The 20182-nt window shown below is 36.0% G+C and overlaps 1 protein-coding gene across 2 annotated transcripts in view; it reads right to left on the bottom strand.

Moving 5' to 3' along the window:
• egfra (epidermal growth factor receptor a (erythroblastic leukemia viral (v-erb-b) oncogene homolog, avian)) overlaps positions 1-20182 on the bottom strand; it is a 124240-nt gene that overhangs the window by 24137 nt on the left and 79921 nt on the right. For both annotated transcript variants that reach the window (XR_015477584.1, NM_194424.1), the window contains 12 exon segments: positions 18962-19080; positions 17531-17672; positions 14428-14544; positions 11407-11533; positions 11133-11206; positions 10945-11035; positions 8839-9038; positions 7467-7599; positions 4083-4173; positions 3761-3918; positions 3099-3140; positions 1035-1176 (listed from right to left, as the gene is read on the bottom strand). Coding sequence is in view for 1 of the 2 variants with exons in the window: in NM_194424.1 (NP_919405.1) it covers positions 1035-1176; positions 3099-3140; positions 3761-3918; positions 4083-4173; positions 7467-7599; positions 8839-9038; positions 10945-11035; positions 11133-11206; positions 11407-11533; positions 14428-14544; positions 17531-17672; positions 18962-19080 (1436 nt within the window). In the remaining variant the exon portion in view is untranslated.

Here is a 20182-nt window from a genome sequence, read left to right as displayed (position 1 = left end):
CACGTTTAGCAAATATAGTGAGATTGGATACAGCGGGAGATGCTTGATGAACACTCTGACGAGCACAGCTCTCATCTGGGTAGATATGCTGCAGCGCATGCCAAAGTGTGTGTGTGTGGTCACATGATGCGCATTTCCAGCAGTGTAATGTAGACGGAGAGTTGTTTAGAAATGCTGGGTGAAACGCCAGTGTTGATGCAGATCGTTTTCGTTCTAAAACGCCGTTTTAAAACTAAAATGCACTCATGTAAACAGGGCCTTAGAACACTATTATTAAAATTACAATTTATCCATATCAGGACATAAAATATAAAAATATCTGATCTTTGGCAGGTCTTAAAGGAGATCTATTATGTCTCTTTTTACAAGATGAGTCTCCGATGCCCCTAGAGTGTGTGTGTGTGTGTGTGTGTGTGTGTGTGTGTGTAAAGCTACACCACACAAATCACATTTTATAACTTTTTAAATCTGTCTCTTTTAGGCTTTGATCCAAATTTTGCAGTTTTGGTCACTGTCACTTTAAATTCAAATGAGTTTGTGTACTGTAGGCGGAGCTACAAATGCCTATGGCTGCGTCCGAAACCGCCTACTACTCAGTAGGTACTGCATTTGAATTTAAACGTACTACTCGGCCGTTAGAAAAGTACGTTTGGGATGCATGGGATGCGCACTCCGGAATCTCGCCGGAAGTAGTAAGTCATCCGGGTACTTCTCGCATACTGATTTTCGAATTCTATGAATTCGGACATAATACTCGGCTCGCATACTGATTTTAGCGTAATCTATAGTATGGAAGTATGCGGTTTGCGCATGTGTTTGGACTGTGAGGGAAACCGGAGCACTCGGAGGAAACCCACACCAACACGGGGAGAACATGCAAACTCCACACAGAAATGATAACTGGCCCAGTCGGGACTTGAACAAGTGACCTTCTTGCTGTGGGGCGACAGTGCTAACCACTGAGCCACTGTGTCACCATAAATGAACTAAAGCAAAGTAAACAATGAATATTCATAATCTGAATGTGGTCTGACCTCTCTCTCTTGCAGGAGTCGTCTCAGAGTCCTCTTCCTCCGGATGTGGCGTCTGCGCAGGAGAACGGCCACTCCAAGAGCCAGAATAACAAACGCCAGTAGACCTCCGACAACGCCAGCAGCTATCATCGGCAAACCAGAGCTGCAGGAAGAAACATCTCTCACTGTAAAAAATGCTGGATTCCCAACTTCTTCATCTTGTCCCAAAACAAATGAAATAAGTTAACTTAATAATTTTACTAATTTTAATGGACTGAACATAAAACAATTAAGTTGTCTTAAGACAAACATTAGAATTGTGTTGTTTCACCTCATTTTAAACAAGTAGTTTGAACATTAGCAAAAGTCTTTTTTTAATAAACATCTTTGCTAATATATCATATCTGCATATTTCTGCATTTGTTTCAGCAGAAAAGCACAACATTTTTTCTCTGTTTCTACTCATATAATCCTAGAAATCTATTGTCATGAAGATTTGAGCATGCAGAATCATATTCTAAATATACATTCCAAGTCTGTTTATTAGAATTCCAACAGAAACAAAATGAACAATGTGGAACAGTATCTTTCCAGAACATCACAGTTTGCATTAATATATCGTTTCAGCATCGATATTGCAATGTGAGCATGCGCAATATATCACCATAGTTTTCACCATAGTTTTCTATAACTGCACTTTATAACTTATTCCTGTATCCTGCACTTGCTGCTATTGCACTGCTGGTTAGACCTAAACTGCATTTCGTTGCATTGTACTTGTACATGTGTAATGACAATAAAGTTGAATCTAATCTAATCTAATAGTCACATCGCAAGATATGCAAAAGTCTGAATTATAGTTGACCAGGAGCTACAGGATTGAACTTAATAACTGTATTTATTCTGGATTTAAACAATTAACTATTAAGTTTTTCTACATAGAATTTTCATCTTGTTTCTAGTCCGAATATCAACATTTCAAAGCAAAAACAAGATTTTACTCACCCCACTGGCAGATAATTGTAAACTCTTAATTTTGACTTATTACTTCTGAAGATGAAATCTAAACAATATTTTTAATGATCTAAGATTTTTTTAGATACAGCGGGGGAAATAAGTATTGAACACGTCACCATTTTACTCAGAACACATATTTCTAAAGGTGCTATTGATTTGAAATTTTCACCAGATATTGGTAACAACAGAAGAAATGCATATATGCAAGGAAAATAAATCTAATTAGTTTACCAATTAAGTTATGTGTAATAAAATAAAATGACACAGGAGAAAAGTATTGACCACATGAAGAAAGGAAGGTGTAACAGGGTATGGAAGGCCAAGACAGCAGCTGAAGTCTCTCAGTAGTTCTTCAGCAACCCAGCTGAATGTGATATCAGCTGCTTCAGTCCAACATCTACATTAGCAGGAGGATGAAGGGGAAACCAGGATGGACATTTCAGCAAGAAAATGATCCAAAACAAAGCCAAGGAAACTCTCAGATGCTTTCAGAGAAAGAAAATAAAGCCGTAGAATGGCCCAGCTCATCACCTGACTTGAATCCAATAGAGAATAGCAAAAATGCTTGGATTTATTAGAGGAGACCCACAGAACCATCAAACTTGTGACTTCATTTTCCACATGAGAGTGGTCTTTAAGCTGCCATCACCAAAAAGGCCTTTTATATAAAGTATTAAATAAGTTTTAGTAGTTCATAACTTTCTTGTCATTTCATTGTTATTACAATTACAGATTTTTTTGTTTTGTTTTATTATTATGTTGGTATTGTTTGGGTTTTGACCAAAACCTGGTTCAAATCCATGTCAACAGCCCCTTTAGAAACATTATTTCCAGAAAAAAAAACTTGATGTGTTCAATACTTATTTTCTCCGCTGTATTTGGACTAAAGAAAAGCATTTTTTATTTTGGGATGATTGAATTTCTGTACCTAAATGCTGTTAGTATTCCCAGAAAACCATCAAACTATCTCATGTAACTGTATTTGTATCGCAATACTTATCGAAGAAAAATTAAATATCGCAAAATTAGATTTTCCCGATATCATGCAGCCCCAGATTTGCGTCTTACCTTTTGAAATCTTTGCAGTCCTTTAGATCAGGCCCCGTACATCTGCAAAGAAAAATACACAAACTCCATCATGCGCAACTACATACACAGCCTGATAGCACAGCTTAAATGACACCAATCACAGGACATCGACATGACGTCAGATTGACGTTGTACTCCAACATCGAAGGGACGTGGCATTTTGTTTGGAAATGAAAATCAGGCTGACATCAGAACCCAACATCAGGTCAACGTTAATGTCCAATGTCCAACCTAAAATCAACAACATATCAACGTCTAATGATGTTACAGCTTGACGTTGTGTGGACGTTACCACTATGACGTCTATTAGATGTTGGATTTTGGTTGCCATACCTGACGAATAATTGTCAGTATTTGACGTAAATATGACGTTGGTTTAAGATGTTGGCTCGACATTGGATTTTGGTTACTTTCCAACACAACCTAAAATCAACCAAACATCAACGTCATTTGACATTGTTATTGGACGTCAAAATAACGTTATCTTTAGACACTGACTAGACATTAAATTTTGGTCACCTGACGTCACCTTACTAAATCTACCTAATACTAACGTCTCATAATGTCGTGTGCCTGCTGGGAAGTGTGTGTTTTGTGTATTTTCATTGAATTGAAAGGCTCATATGCGATGTCTGTCTCACCCCTGGGTGCAGTTTTCATGACAGGGCTGGCAAACGTGTGTCACGTCAGCGTATTTCCAGATGAGTGTGTCTTTCTCTCCTGGTACACCTTGCGGGCAGCGATGCACACAGTGCGGTCCGTCTTTATAGTTTGCACACACTGTACATTTGTCGGGTCCCTGGACAAAATGTTGGCAATTATATAGCAACAAACAGCAATTGTACGGTCTTGTAGTTGATGTGAATTTAACGATGTGTCTCCGGGACGGAATACATTGCTTTGAGAGTCAGCATTTTGTATCTGATATCTACAGAAGCAGAACATGTTTGGTTTGAAACTCACAGGGCCGTTGCAGGTCTGGGTTTCATTCATGAGCAGACATTCAGGATCGCATTCCATGCATGTTTTATTGACCTCATATTCACGCGGCTCACTGTAGAGACAGAAAGAAAAACACATTCTGGTCACTATTGCTGAAATCGTCAATTCGACAGCTTAATGCAACCCCGGCTCGTTCTAAAAAACGAACCCCTAGAATAATTTCTGGAGAGCGCCAAATACGTCTCAGGAGGTACGCTTTTTTGCACTTTTTGTTGTTGCGAATACAGCTGAGGCTGCTGTGTGCGCTTTTTCAGATCTCAAATTTCTCTTGTGATAGCCATTCGCATCTGCTGTTTAAGTTCTCACGTAAATCCTGCTGTTGAATGAGTGATTTAGGGTGCTTTCACACCTGTGAATCGATTCAGTTGTTCCGAAACAGAGATCACAATTGTTACATTGTTGCTCTTTGCTCTTGGAGCGGTTCGCTTTCACACTGCAAAGTTTTTAAACGGACCAAAAGAGCTAAAACAAGTCACGTGCGAGTAAACTCTCCTCACATTGGTCAGAGTTTCACGGTTTATTTTGCAGAGTCCTGCTCAGCTGTCAGGAGAGGTGGTGGTTTGGTGGAGTTTAACAAGGTGCGCGCAACATGTCTGAAGAGTGAGGAGAGATGCATTGGGGGGGGGGGGGGGGTGAAAAAGATGCGCGACGTAGCCTATTTGAGGACGGGGAGGGAGACACGAGATTATCGGGAGATCATCACTCGTTTGTGGGCATCCTGAAGACTCACGAAACTTCCCGCCCAACTCATAATTCTCTCTTCATATAGCCATATGCCTATTACATATCCATAAAACACAGTGATATAACCGCGCTCGGATCGTATCGCTTTCTCACTGCAATCGAACCGCTCCAGAGTTCATTTTAATCAAGCCGAGACCACTTCATTCAAGCAATTTCGGAGCGATTGATTTGGCACGGATCCTAGTGCGATTGCTGGTTTCACATATGCCAAATGACAGGTTCCGAAACAAAGGTCTAGGTGTGAAAGCACCCTTACTGTCCTCCTTCCCTAAACCCAACCGATTTAAGAAAATTTAGAAAGGAGGGTGAATAATATTGACTTTAACTGTATACTGTAGGTCAATATAGACTTTCTAGCGAATGAAGCCCCGCCTTCTAGTAAAAGAGCCAATCATTGATTAATATAGACGGAAGATTCTCTTGGGGGAGGGGCTTGGTCACTGTGTTTTTACAACAGTTTCTGTAGCTTCATTTTGGCAAATGCGTTTAATTGAAATATACAACAAAGCGCACTCTAAGGGGCCGATCACACTGAAAACGCTTATGGATAAGAAAAAAAAAAAAGCAGCGCAGATTGTTTGTTATGTCACTAGGGAACGACTATCAGCTGCATATCATGCGCGAGTGTTGCTGTTGATATTGTTATAATTGTAATATTCAATAATATTGTGATATTCAAGATTTGTAAAGCTCTGGATAACTTGAAACAGCGACCGCTAGCCTCTCCTTCATCTTTAAAAGGCTTTGTAGTCACACAAACGCTGCAGTCACCCTTAACGAAAACCTTGCCTCTGCTTTCACTTGATTAGAGAATTAAAAGGACGGGACTGACGTAACATGCTTTTCCGCTCAGAGTTGACTTTTTTTAACTGCGAGTCTACATCGCGCAATAGCAAAAACGAATAGTGCAGCAGGCGGTTAAAACTTGAGGCACGCAGGGCACATAAGCAGCGCGTAAAACACTCGTGGCTGTTAGTAAGCCATTCAAAAGATGCGCCTCTCAACGCAAAAAGCGTGTTTGGTGTGTAACTGTACGTTCACACCGGAAGCGGCGAGAGCGACCAAGGTTGCTCTGGCCGCCCTGGTGACAACGTTGTCTACCTTCAGCTCCGGCGGCGAGAGCGTCAAAACTCGATACATTGATCTCATAGTTAAAGAAGTCGTTGCAGCGTATCAGTTACATTCCTGCATAAAACATGTTTCTAGCGTGAAAATGTTGCGCACTTCTTATCAAATTCATATAACAATGGAAGATCAAGTTGCGTGTATTGTGGCTTTGCTCTTTTTATCCAATGTGATTATATGTCTGAAATATCCTGAAGCAGCTATACTGTTTTGTACTGTCACGTCACGTAAGATTCCCGCTTTTTAAAGATAAATATATATAACATTAAAGCACATCAGTAACTCACCAGTAACTTATTTAATGCATGTTCCTGTAAGACAACATTGTAAATAATTGGAAATCCGGCGACCGCAATCATCAAACCCTTGGGAACAACTGTTGTCAGAACCAAAGTTCACAGGTCTGTGTTCTCTGAACTCCGATCAAGCGGTGGGCGTCTTCATTCTGATTGCTTGCTTTACCATAAAGTTGACTTGATTTATTAAGTTATAAGATATGCTTATCACCGCCGGCTCTTATTGAAAATGAATGACTTCTGGCAACTTTGACGCTCTCGCCGCTTTCGGTGTGAACGTACGGTAAGTAACGCATTTCAGATTTGCACAAATGTAGACAGCGCCCTCTAGTGGATTAGAAAACATAGAGAAACATATCTGGAACTACATATTTGTTACGATTTGCAAAAATGTAGGCTTAGGCTTGTATTTCTAATGATCCTGCTGCCAAATGCACAGCTAAATGAGCCACTCCTCCAAATATTCTCCCCATTATCCCCCACATCACTTCCTGTCATGTTTCTTGCAACAAAAATATGGTCAGTTTCTATTAAGAGACAATATTTGCCCGTTTCCAGAGACACTTTTTTATCAAAGGACAATTTTTATAAACACTTAACTACCTATCTCTATATTGTATTTTAATAATTTAATACAATTTTTAAAACTGTATGTAAATTAGGTTTTTTTTAAACAACAGAGATGGGCAGAGACAACAGAGACAAGCTGCAAAACCGAGTCAAATAAGCAATTATTGCACCAGATAATAAAATACCAATGCTTATGATTACTTAAAACAATGCATATCAAAACAACTTGTCTGGAGGAAAAGCACATGACAATTCAATTTAATGTGAGGATATGCAGAAATACGGTTATAATTCAACACATGTGTTCAGTGAGAGCAACAAACTCAACAAAACGCCACCAATGACCAATCTAAAGCCTCTGATTGGTCTTTGCATTTATAAGCTCAACAGAAACATGAGTAATTGGTTATAAGCCTATGTTTATTCATGTATTAATTCATCCTATTTTTTTCTAGGTCCAATGAGTAGTTTAATTACAAAAAATGCTATCAGGCTTCATTGTGTTAACAAATTCTACATATTTAACTGCTCTTTTGCACTGAAATGGCACTTTTTATATCTTTTATTTGAATGTAAACATGGATAAAGTGGTATTAGATCTCTCCCTCACCCATTCAGCAGGTTGCAAGAAGCCACGCAGTGTTTTCCGCGGCTGTAATGCTCACAGCCGAAGCACATGGTGGGGCCGGGACCCCAGCAGCCGTCAGCCGTGCACATCTCATTACATGTGCTGTTCTGATTGGCTGTAACACAGATGATAAAACAACATATCAGCACAAGTTACCCGCTCCAGCAATCGATTCAAATATCTGAAACACCGTCCATTACAAATGTAGGCTTGTATTTAAACAAATGGTTCACTCAAGATATGAAAGAATAGAGTTTTTGTGCAAACTGAATGCTGTATTTGGACACATGAATGTACTTGAATTAGTTTTAATTTTGTTTTAAAGTGATATAAATGCAATTAGTTGAATTTAACAGTGTTTGTTTTTGACATATTTAGGGTGCTTTCACACCTGTGGATTGAATCTCTTGTTCTGAAACAGGGATTAAAATTGTTACAATGTTATGTGAAAATTAGTATCTTCTCTCATTTAAAGAAAACATTGGTCACACTTTACAATAAGGTTCGTTAGTTAATGTTAATTAATGCATTTACTAACATGAACAAATAATGAACAATACATTTACTGCTGTATTTGTTCATGTTAGTTAACGTTAGTTCATGAAAATACAGTTGTTCATTGTTAGTTCATGTTAACTCATGGTGCATTAACTAATGTTAACAAGCATGGAGTTGGATGTTAATAATGCATTAGTAAATGTTTAATTATGATTAATAAATGCTGTACATGTGTTGTTCATGATTAGTCCATGTTAGTAAATGCATTAACTAATGAACCGTATTGTAAAGTGTTTTGATTTGCATTTTGTAAAGTTTGTTTTGGATTATCTCAGCTGTATGCGTGGGAGTGACAATGGTCATGAATAATTCACACCTGAAGACACTCCCCCACTAGCTAATGTTCACCCATCAAGGGCATTGTAAAGCAATGTCCAGCTGCAAAAGCTGGCCCAAACTAAATACTTGCTGTATTATGACAGTTTTAAAGTTAATAAGTTATTAAAATATTTCAGTTTTTTTGCACAGCTTAAATAGTATTTGCAGTTCTTTTTTTTTGTTTGCAAATTTCATTTTTTTCCCCGCAAAACTTAATTTTCCCTTTGCAGTTCTTTATTTTTGCTAGCAAAACTAATTTTTATTTCTCAAAAATAATTTTTCGCTTTGCTATTTTTGGAGACTTGCATTTATTCATTTATTTTTTGCTCAATACTTTATTTTTTGTTTGCAAAACTTTCTTTTAATTTTGCAAGTATATATGGCCCTAGATTGACTCCATAAAAAGGTATCAGGTTTGTAGCAAATTCTTTTGTATTCAAAATCTTCTTTGACAGACATTATCCTGCAAATGTATTACCGCAGGTGGCAGCATCCATATTTTCAATCATTTTGACCGACTGTTGTTTGGACTTGAAGAGGCGTTTCCAGTGTTCAGGGCTGCTGTAGCAGAGATTCTTATTCTTAACGATGGACACGTCCCCGTCACTGATCTCCCTCAGAGAACGCATGCCTAAATGAGTGATGGCCGTCTTGGTGACAGCAAAGCTGTACGTTCCTCTGTGGAAACAGAGCAAAACACACTCAACTTTAAATTCAAAACACACTCAACAAAGCGATTCATTTTAGGAGCATCAATCTAGGAAAAATTCACTGCAGCAATAAAAAAGTTTTTTGTTGTGTTGTATCTTAAAAAATCTAGCACACGTGTCGTAATTTGTAAGTCCCTGTATTAACCTGATATTAAGATGCATTTTTTTTTCATTCAATCACATGTAAACAGGGTTATCAGTGCAAAAATAAAATCTGCTTTCTGAACAGTTTTCCATTATCTCTTGTTTTTATAAACTCTTTTGTTCTTATAGACTCTTATATAGTTTGTATAGTTCAATGGCTTGGTAAATACCACGGCAAATTTAGCTTATTCAATTCACCAATAGCGCATGTCTTTGGACTTGTTGGGGAAACCGGAGCACCTGGAGAACATGCAAACTCCACACAGAAATGCCAACTGACCCAGCTGGGACTCAAACCAGTGACCTTCTTGCTGTGAGGCGACAGTGCTAACCACTGAGCCACCTTGACATGTTTTATGTGTTCTATAATACTTAAAAGAGCAATTTTGAGTACTCTTATTCCGGGCTTTACATTAACAACCGCCAACCCACCAAAAGCAGGTAGATTTAAGCTCTAGCGGGTTAGACAGCCACTCCCACTTCGTCTGGCTGAAACTTATTTTTAAATTGCCAGTGCTGGCTCATTGTCACGACAGATTAAACTGTTAGTTTGTGACTGTTTGTCTATATGCGTACAAATGTGATCTTAGAATCGAGAAGCGGCACGACCAGCTTTTTAACCATACTTTGAACAGATTATTAATTGGCATTAACCGTGTGTGCTGCATCATCCTTCCATTATCGGACACAGAATGTTTTTTACCCGCTTTCTTTTGCTTGCTGTTATATTTGTCAATATAGTTTAATAATTATCCTTTACAATAATACTGCTTTAATATGTTGCTGCATGCATAGTTAACTGGTGACCTGGGATCATGAGCCAGAACAGATCACTGTGCATAGTTTTAGATGCGTGAGCATATGTATTTTTTCAATGCAAGCTGTTTTGTTAAATAAAAAGTGTGTGTATACGGCAGCATTTTGCTTATTTTGACACATCATTTAAAATTTGTGGCAAGGAAATGATTAGTATGGTGTGGCCAGAGAAACAAAAGGTAAATCCTTATTGTGTTGAGGCCTGAAAAGTCCCATGAAAGAAAACTAATTGCAATGCAACACTTTTTTATTATTTTTTAGGCATAACCCATTTGGGCGAAGCAGTGGCGCAGTAGGTAGTGCTGTCGCCTCACAGCAAGATTGTCGCTGGGTCGCTGGTTCGAGCCTTGGCTCAGTTGGCGTTTCTGTGTGGAGTTTGCATGTTCTCACTGCGGGTTTCCTCTTGGTGCTCCGGTTTCCCCCACAGTCCAAAGACATGCGGTACAGGTGAATTGGGTAGGCTAAATTGTCCGTAGTCTATGTGTGTGTGCATGTTTCCCAGAGATGGGTTGCGGCTGGAAGGGCATCCGCTGCTTAAAAACTTGCTGGATAAGTTGGTGGTTCATTCCGCTGTGGTGACCCTGCATTAATAAAGGGACTAAGCCGACAAGAAAATGAATGAATGAATGAATAACCCATTTGCTCATGCTCATTGAGTAAGCTCATAAAAAAGCAGTTAAATGAACGAGATGGCAAGTGGAAAAAACACAAATGGTAATTTTAGCATGCCGCAACTCATGCCAAAGACAAATTAAAGCATTTTAAATATATTTTCCCAACAACAAAATTGTGGCTAGTAAAAAAGTTGAGTGGCTAGTAAAGGTGGAAAACTACTAGCCACAGTGGCTGGCGATCAAACAAGTTAAAGTCAAGCCCTGTTATTTATTTATTTATTTATTTATTTTGAAGCTCACTGTGTTTTTGTCCGTCCTCGGATGACCTCAAGGTTTTCGAAGGCACTAAGGGACTGCATGCTCTCCGGCCACAGCTGAATCATCAGGTAACCTTTGAGTCGAGACAAGAGGAAGATCTTTAGAGACGTTTATGAACATGGAACGGCTAAATTTACTGTTTCATTTCAAAACCTGCACAAGATTCTCACCAGTGATTTCTTTGACAGTACTCAATACACTGAGCTTTGCTGGATCCAGTCCTGAAGTGTTAGTATGTGGGTCACTGTTATGTATAAAGAAATAAATATTCTTATAACAAATGATTAACAGATCCCAACAGTCACCAAAGTGAGGAAGACATCAAAAAATTGGCTTAATCATGACTAGTAAAAGATACTGAGCAACTAATATTCAAAAGATACTTGTAGATGGCAGGACACTAAGCATGAACTGATATCAGAAAGTGTAAATGCTCTTCCTCACCCTCTGAATGTGGTGCTGAGGATGGCAACATTGCCGCTGATTTTAGTGCAGTTCTCAAAGGAGTCGATGTTGGTGGCATTGATTGACAGGACATTGGCTAAAGGCCCCATTCCCAACCCATTACACACTGGAAAGAAACACACATATTAACTCCTGTAGTGACGAATTAGATCTGAGGACAATCATACATTCAACATTCGGCTACCTGTAAATCACTCTATTATTGTCATAATATTGGAATTTCTACCTTCGATAGGGTACCCCTTAAAAATATTGATATTCAATACCATTTACTATACTGCACAAATTTCAGTAATCTCATTAAGATAATGCGCGGATCTTATTTTCCGAAAATTACTTGTATGACTGGTTTTGTGGACCAGGGTCACATATACTTGTTTAGATTTTTGCTTTTTGATTTTTTTGTCTTGTTTTTTGTTTTGTTTTTTCCTTTTTTCTTTTTTTGTTTGTTTAATTTTGTTCGTTTTTTGTCAGTTGTGTTTGATTTCCGTCTGTTTTTCTTTTTTCTTTTTTTTTTTCTTTTTTTTTTGTTTCAATTTATTAATTTTTGGTCCGTTTGTTTGATTTCCGTCTGTTTTTTTGTTTTGTTTTTCATTTCTTTTTTGTTTGTTCCATTTTATTTGTTTTTTGTCCGTTTGTTTGATCTCCGTCTGTTTTTATTTGTTTTGTTTTGTTTTGTTTTTTGGTTTCTTCTTTGTTTCATTTTATTAGTTTTTTTTATCCATTTTGTTTGTTTTCTATTTGTGTTTTGTTGCTTTTTATTTGTGTGTTTTTTGCTTGTGTTTTGTCTTGTTTTGTTTGTTTTTGCTTGTGTTTCTTTTAGTTTGTTTGTGTTTGCTTTTGCTTGTTTCAGTTAGTTTGTTTTTGTTTTCTTTCTTTGTTTTTAGCTTGTGTTTAGTTTTTTATGTTTAATTTGTTTTTCACTTTTTTTGTTTGTTTTGTTTCATTTTGTTTGTTTTTCCTTGTGTTACATTTTGTTTAGCTTGTTTGTTTTTTTTACTTGTGCTGGTGCTTTACATATTAACTCCAGCTCTGTTGTGAAGAATTAGCCATGAAATAACTCATACATTTAACAGTTCCACTACCTGTAAAACACTGAACACTCTAGCGTTGTCACGATCCTGGAATTTCTAATTTTGATACAATACCTTTAAAAATATCGATAATCAATGCCATTTTGATTCTTTACGAATCTCATTTTTCTGAAAATGTCCGTCATATATTCTTGTTCTTATTCTTGCTTTTAGATTTTTTGTTTTGTTTTTGATTGTTTCATTTCTTTTTTTATTTTTCGCATGTGTTTTGTTTTGTTTGTATTTAATTTAATTAGCATTTTGTTTTGTTTCATTTGTTTTTTTTATTTCATTTATTTTTTTTGCTTGTGTTTCGTTTTGTTTAAAGTGTAAACCACTGAACACTCTAGTGTTGTCACAATAATAAAATTTCTAACTTTGGTATGATACCATGAAAAAATATCAATATTCGATCCTTTTTTGGATACCACGAGGAAAAAGTTCCACAACATTAAAAGTAAAAAATTGTAGATTTTTTTAAAAAACATTTTAAAATTTTTTCCAATCTTATGCTATTTTCTAATAAAAACAAAAGTCATTCATTCATAAATTTTCTTTTCAGCTTAGTCCCTTTATTAATCTGTGGTCGCCACAGCGGAATGAACCGCCAACTCATCCAGTACGTTTTTACGCAGCGAATGCCCTTCCAGCCGCAACCCATCTCTGGGAAACATCCATACACACTAACTCACACTCATACATTACGGACAAAAGTGTTATCCTAATTTTAACTGCTCGCTGAAACATCTTTAGGGTAAATGTTTAGCACAACAGTTCCTACATCAATGTTTTCGACATATTTTTTTTTCTTGTCAGCTAAAACTCCAATTACTCTCAGGGAGATTACCTACATTCATTTTATAGGGAGATTTAAAAGGCAAAAACACATTAATCAATACTGTCGATACTAACAACAGCAAAATTGAAACGTTTTAATATTTAAGTATCACTATGTATCAAAACACTTTCATTTCTGACAGCACTCGAACATACTTAATTGAATTTGTACTCTGAATGACCTTAAAGGAATGTTCCATCTTTATTAGGATATAGGCTTGTTTTACAAGTCTGCTTATTAACCAAAATGGCCAGCAATACTGTACATTTCACTGCATCTTTTTACAATGTAGGTAACAGCGCTGTGTAATATTATTGCAAAGACACTTGATTATGACACCCAAAGAAGAGTTTCTATGCTATAGTTCTATATAGTTTCTATATAGAACTATAGCATAGCACTAATTTTAGGCATTTTATTATTTCATCAGGATACATGTGAATATTGATTTAATTTAGTAATACAAATAAAGAGTAGAAGTATTGTTATACTAGAGTATATACAGAAATCAGAGAGTGAAGTTCAATACCTTTTAAGACCCTTTTAAGACTCTTTCCATACATTTGAAGACCTTATAACCACTTTTCAAACGGAAACACTGGCGAGATTTTAACTTACAGTATATTTACTAAATATTAATGCAAGAAACTAATCCCAAACTAAAACATTATTCATATACTGAATAACAATCTATCAAATCTAGCTAATTCAGCGGGTTTGTGCATATAGAACTGCAGAAATTATGGTGGTGTCTTGGTTACTGGGGTAAACAAAGCAGCAAGATGTCAAATCTAGCAGGATTTCACTGATTTCATAAACAACACTGCATGCTGATATTCGCAGATTTAATTCAGGTGAATTTTACCATATCCTGCATAATCAAAAATAATATTAAATTGAATGCTTTGCAAAATAGCATTTAAGACTTTTTAATACTTCTTAAGGGCCTTAAATTTCTACACCCTGATTTATGGACTTTCAATACTTTTTTAGACCCAGCGGACACCCTGTATACCACTAAAACAACTAAAAGCAATCGCATTACGTTTGTCAAACTAGAAATGAAACAAAAATCAGTCTGAGTTGTACCTTTTGGACACAGGCCTTCACACCTCTTACATTTGCGAACTCCACCCTCATCCACTTCATAGGTGCCAGGGCTGCATGTTCTCACACAGGCCCCGTGATCCGTCACCACATAGTTGTCTGAGGAAAAAAACAGACAAAAAAACACCATTAACCACAACCAGTCAAAGCTAAATAACTGGTGCTTGTGTCTAATCTTCAGGTCATGGAGAAACGTTATTCAGAAACCAGAGTTGAGCAACAGATCAACAGATGCAGACTCGCTCTCTTTAGCTGGACAGAGTCATTTATATTTTAACCCCATTTCCCTGAAAGATTAATCTCCAGAATCCACGAGCTGCTGGAACACAGAGTTTCTGCAGGTCTTACTAGGTCAGTCTTAAGACTAAAAAAAAAAGAAATATTCACTTCTTTGGGGGAAATAGATTTATTTTACAGCATTTCTAGAGGTAAACAGTTGAGCTTTACTATTTTCAATCAATTCAGGCAATCTGTACTTTTAGCTTAGCTTAGCATAGATCATTGAATCAGATTAGACCATTAGCATCTTGCTCAAAAAGAGAAATGTAAAAGGCAAAAATCGTGAACCGAATAGTGCCGAAGCGGGGATGGCGGGTTTGGGCTGGGGAGATCCCGGAGCTAGGTGGTGGGTTTGTTTCGCGAACGAAAGAAAAGGGCGCGAGGCCTTGTTAGCCCTTGGAATCATCCTAGCTTTGCCTCCCTTAGCAGCGACCCTCTGAATGACATTAAAGGAACATTATCTACTTAGAAATAGGCTCATAATACAAGTCTGCTAGAGGTAAACTGCTTGCATTTTACCATCTTTCAATCCATTCAGCCAATCAACTGATTTAGCTTAGCTTAGCATAGATCATTGAATCAGATTAGACCATTAGCATCTTGCTCAAAAAGATATATTTTAAAGGCAAAAACACATAAATCAACACCATCAATATTAACCAACATCAAAGTCGTATCGTTTTAAATATTTCAGTATCGATATGTATGGAAATATCAATATTTTTGACAACACTTAACACACTTGATTGAATTTGAACTCTGAATGACCTTAAAAGAACAGTATCTATTCGGAAATAGGCTCGTATTACAAATCTGCTAGAGGTAAACAGTTGAGTTTTACTATTTTGCAGTCGATTCAGCCAATCTCTGTGTCTGGTGGGAGTATTTTTAGCTTAGCTTAGCATAGATCATTGAATTGAATTGGACCATTAGCATATTTAAAAAGCAAAAACACATAAATCAATACAATCGATACTAACCAACAGCAAAATCGTATCATTTCAAATATTTCAGAATCGATATGTATCGAAATATCAATATTTTTGACTACACCTAACACACTTGATTGAAGTTGGCAGGGGGTATTAGGGGCCTCCTAATTGTAACTCCTGGGGTCCCTAAAGTGCTTGGGCCCTTAGAATCGTACTATCCCATTACCTTCAATAATTTTCCTATTTAAAGCCCGACTCTTCTGTGGTTACATCGTGTACTAAGACCAACAGAAAATGAAAAAGATTCTTTAAAATGAAATAAAAGTTTACTTTAACTTTGAAAAAAGTTCAATCAATGTTTGACTCAAATTAAAATAATTCACATATTAAGTTGTATTTATGCATTGATATTTATTGGCATTCTAAATAATTAATTGAGTCAATTAATTCAATTACTATTAAATAATTTAATAATAATTAACAACTAGCAATTGTACAAATAATTTTAATGAAGCAATTAGTAATTAATTACTTACCCAACACAACACTAAAAACAACAACATAGTTATTTATTTTATTTGTTCCAGCAAATGAAATTTTTGATGACATTTTAATTTAAGGTGACGTAGTTACAGTCTAACTATTCATTTAACTACTGAGTAACATTAATCAATGACATGTACTTACTATATGGTTGGGTTTAGAATCTGGTTAAATTTTAGAGTTAATTATAGTAAATGTATGAAACGTGTATCTACGTCACCTTAACTTATTCCAATTCTTTATTAAATTCTAGACTTTAAAGTCTACATGAAATCAAAACTAATCTTATTGATTATGTTCGCTCACATTGCTAGTTTTGTGCTGAACAGTTCATCTGTGCATGTTGTTAAGAAAAATAGTTTGCCCTTGTAATCTAAAGCTGCGTCCCAAATCGCATACTTATGCACTATTCTACGCCATTTTGTAGTATAAATAGTGTAAGTAGTGTGTTCATACTGAAAAATCTTAAAATAATAAGTGCACTTTAATTACCCGGATGATGCAATCATTCAGCCGCTAAAATGAAGTGTGTAATGATGGACACTTCACGCACTCAACGACCGCAGGTTTGCTTACGTAGCGGAAGGGGCGGAGCTATCGGACGCACATGTTGGATAACTTTATTTATTTTGGATGGAGAAAGCAAATTTCTCCTACGAGAGTGATTATATCGCCTCCCGATGGTGAATGCGGCAATACTCACGATAGGTAATATTTGATAATTCGGTCGTTTATTTCACTGATTTGGCAACCGTCAAACGTCATCAGGGAAACGGTTTGAATTTCCGTTTAGTAAAAAAACATTAGTGTGCCATTTGGGACAACACTACATACATGTACTATCCTGTTGAGTGTGTAAGTGCATAAGTACATAGTGCATGAGTGCATAGTGTATAGTGTGCCATTTGGGACGCAGCTTCTAATTAAAATCTGAAAAAGCACTTTGTTTGTTTTCAGTTAAATTCTCAGATTAGGTCTGTCTGGGGGTATAGGGTGTGGCTAACATACTTAACCACGCCCCTCCAGCTGTCAGTTTTGACAACAGAGATGGAGGAGGAGTCTGTTAGGCTGTAATAACTCCCCCCAAGCTCTTTTCTCCATCTTTCTGAATGAAATGCCTACTTTACTACATCCAATCAGCTCGCAGTTTAAAAACTAGGACACGCCCACTGTTTTCTCATTTAATATTCTGTTTCTCTAAGATCTGGGTGACAATAAGAAGAGAAAAAAATAGTCGCAGCTTCTAAATTTAGGCCTATAATTTAGATTTTGTAAAAAAGTAAGCCCTTGTAGAAACTCTGGAACAGCACAAATTCACATAAAAGACTTACGTGGGCATGTCTTGATGCACGTCGCCCCAAAGCTGTACTTCCCATATGGGTTTGGCGCGAGCTGGTGTGTGTTTGGGTCGTAGAGCATGAGCCGCGGACATGCGTCCTTACATGTCCCTTCATCCTGGAAGTCCTTACAGGCCTGCAGGACACAAACACACACAGCATTTCACATGAGCACAGTAATCTGAACGCAGCCCTGATGCAGCTGTGAATGAAAGCTTCACTGTTATAAAGGAGACTTTCACGTTCGGCTTGTTTTTTGTTTTGTCCCATTTTTTGTTTCATTTCATTTTCATTTAGTTTAGTTAAATATTTTATGTAGCTTTTGTTTCTTTTTTTTGTTTTATTTTGTTTTGTTTTTTTGTTTCCTGTTTTGCTTCATTTAATTTAGTTTTGTTTAATTTTTCCATTTTGTTTAGTTTTTTGTTTTGTACATTTTTTTTTGTTTCATTTCATTCAGTTTTTTTGTTTAATTTTTTCGTTTTATTTTTCACTTAGTTTAGTTTTTCATTTAATTTCATTAAAATTTTGGTTTTGTTTAGTTTTTTTGTTTCGGTTAATTTTTTGTTTCATTTCATTCAGTTTTTTTGTTTCCGATTGTCATTTAATTTTGTTTCATCTTTAGTTTAGTTTTTCATTTCATTTCCTATTTCGTTTAATCTTTTAATTTCATTTTTCGTTTTGCTTTCGCTTCATTTTTCATTTAGTTTAGTTTTTCATTTCATTTAGTTTAATTTTATGTTTTGTTTTTTTGCTTCGGTTCATTTTTTGTTTTGTTACAGTTTTTGTTTAATTTCATTCAGTTTTTGTTTAGTTTTTCATTTAATTTTGTTTAATTTTTAGTTAAGTTTTGTTTTTCATTTCATTTCTCGTTTTGTTTAATTTTTAATTTTTTTATTTTGTTGTCCGTTAATTTTTCTATTAGTTTTTTTTTTTTTTTTTTTTAGTTTAGTTTTTCATTTCATTTAGTTTCATTTTATGTTTTGTTTTTTGTTTCGGTTAAATTTTTGTTTTGTTACTTTTTTGTTTCATTTCATTCAGTTTTTTGTTTTTTTATTTTGCTGTTTGTTTCATTTTTCTTTTCGTTTTTTGTTTAATTTTTCATTTAGTTTAGTTTTTCATTTAATTTTGTTTAATTATTTATTTCTTATGGCAGGTATTTTTAATAGTAAAAATGTCACTTTTTTACAACCACAAAGATTTTTTTCAATCATGTCCATATTGTTGTGTCCACATAGACACTTCCTCAAAAGAGACCAATGTTTGATGAAGCATCAAATTATTATTATTATTATTATTATTATTATTATTATTATTATTATTATTATTATTATTATTATTAATAATAATAATAATAATATACAAATTCAAATACAAAAGAGCAGCATATTGTGTGTGTGTGTGTGTGTGTGTGTGTGTGTTTCTCACCAGACAGTCTGTAGGTCTGGGTCCAGTGCATCCAGCAGCACAGTGTTCATTACAGCAGTCAATGGGTCTGGGTCCTTTACACCTCCCTGAACATTGCTCCGCACAGATCACTTTCGTCACTAAATTCACACACAAGAAAAAAAAAAACATTACACAATGCAACATTGCAGCAACAATTCAATATTCATCTGAAGAGTTTTTAAAACAGTCCTCAAGGGGTCAAGTAGCTTTTACAGCAGTTGCAAAATGTGAGTCAAAGATCAACTAAATAAACTTAAGAGCACAAAAACACTACTTACAAATCAGAAGAAATATTTTTAGAGTAATCCAATAGTGTTCCTTCAGAACTCTTTTTTTTTGCAATGCTATTGTGTGCTGACACAAATGGGAATTTAGGGTCCACATCAAATGCATTTTTATACTTAAAACTGGTTAAAGTGTCTAATGTTAATTATTAATGTTTCAGTCATGGTTTTTACAGACATTTACTGACATTTTCAACATAATAATAGTTTTTTTCTGAATATAATTTAGAATGAATAGCATGAAAAGAATTAACTAAAAAAACAAGTGAATCTCATTTCAGCCAAATTGTCGGAAATGACCGGTAACAGAGTGAAGACAAGGCTACCTTTTTATTTTTTTTAATGCTCTAAATGACAAAATTTGTAAAAATTTTTAATAATAATTAGAAATGTTTCGTAATCATGAAATCAGCATATGATTTGACACTACATACCACAGTAATAATGCTGGGAAAATATATAATATAAATATATAAATGGGTGCCAGGATGGCGCAGTGGCTAGCACAATCACCCCAAAGCAAAAAGATTGCTGGTTCGAGCCCGCCCGGCTGGGTCAGTTGGTATTTCTGTGTGGAGTTTGCATGTTCTCCCTGTGTTGGCGTGGGTGTCCTCCGTGTGCTCCGGTTTCCCCCACAGTCCAAAGACATGCGCTATAGGTGAATTGAATAAGCTAAATTGGCCATAGTGTGTGAGTGTGAAAAAGTGTGTATGGGTGTTTCTCAGTACTGGGTTGCAGCTGGAAGGGCATGCGCTGAGTAAAACATATGCTGGATAAGTTGGTGGTTTATTCCGCTGTGGTAATGCCTGATGAATAAAGGGACTAAGCCAAGAAGGAAATAAATGATTTCTTTTTTAAATATTTCCCAAATGATGTTTCACAGAGCAAGAAAATTTTAACAGTATGTCTGATAATA

This window comes from Danio rerio, chromosome 2 (genome assembly GCF_052040795.2).
Source record: "Danio rerio strain M-AB ecotype USA chromosome 2, GRCz13ab, whole genome shotgun sequence".
Lineage (NCBI taxonomy): Eukaryota > Metazoa > Chordata > Actinopteri > Cypriniformes > Danionidae > Danio > Danio rerio.
Note: the sequence above shows the minus strand (reverse complement) of the source record. Positions and strands in the feature narration are given on the sequence as shown.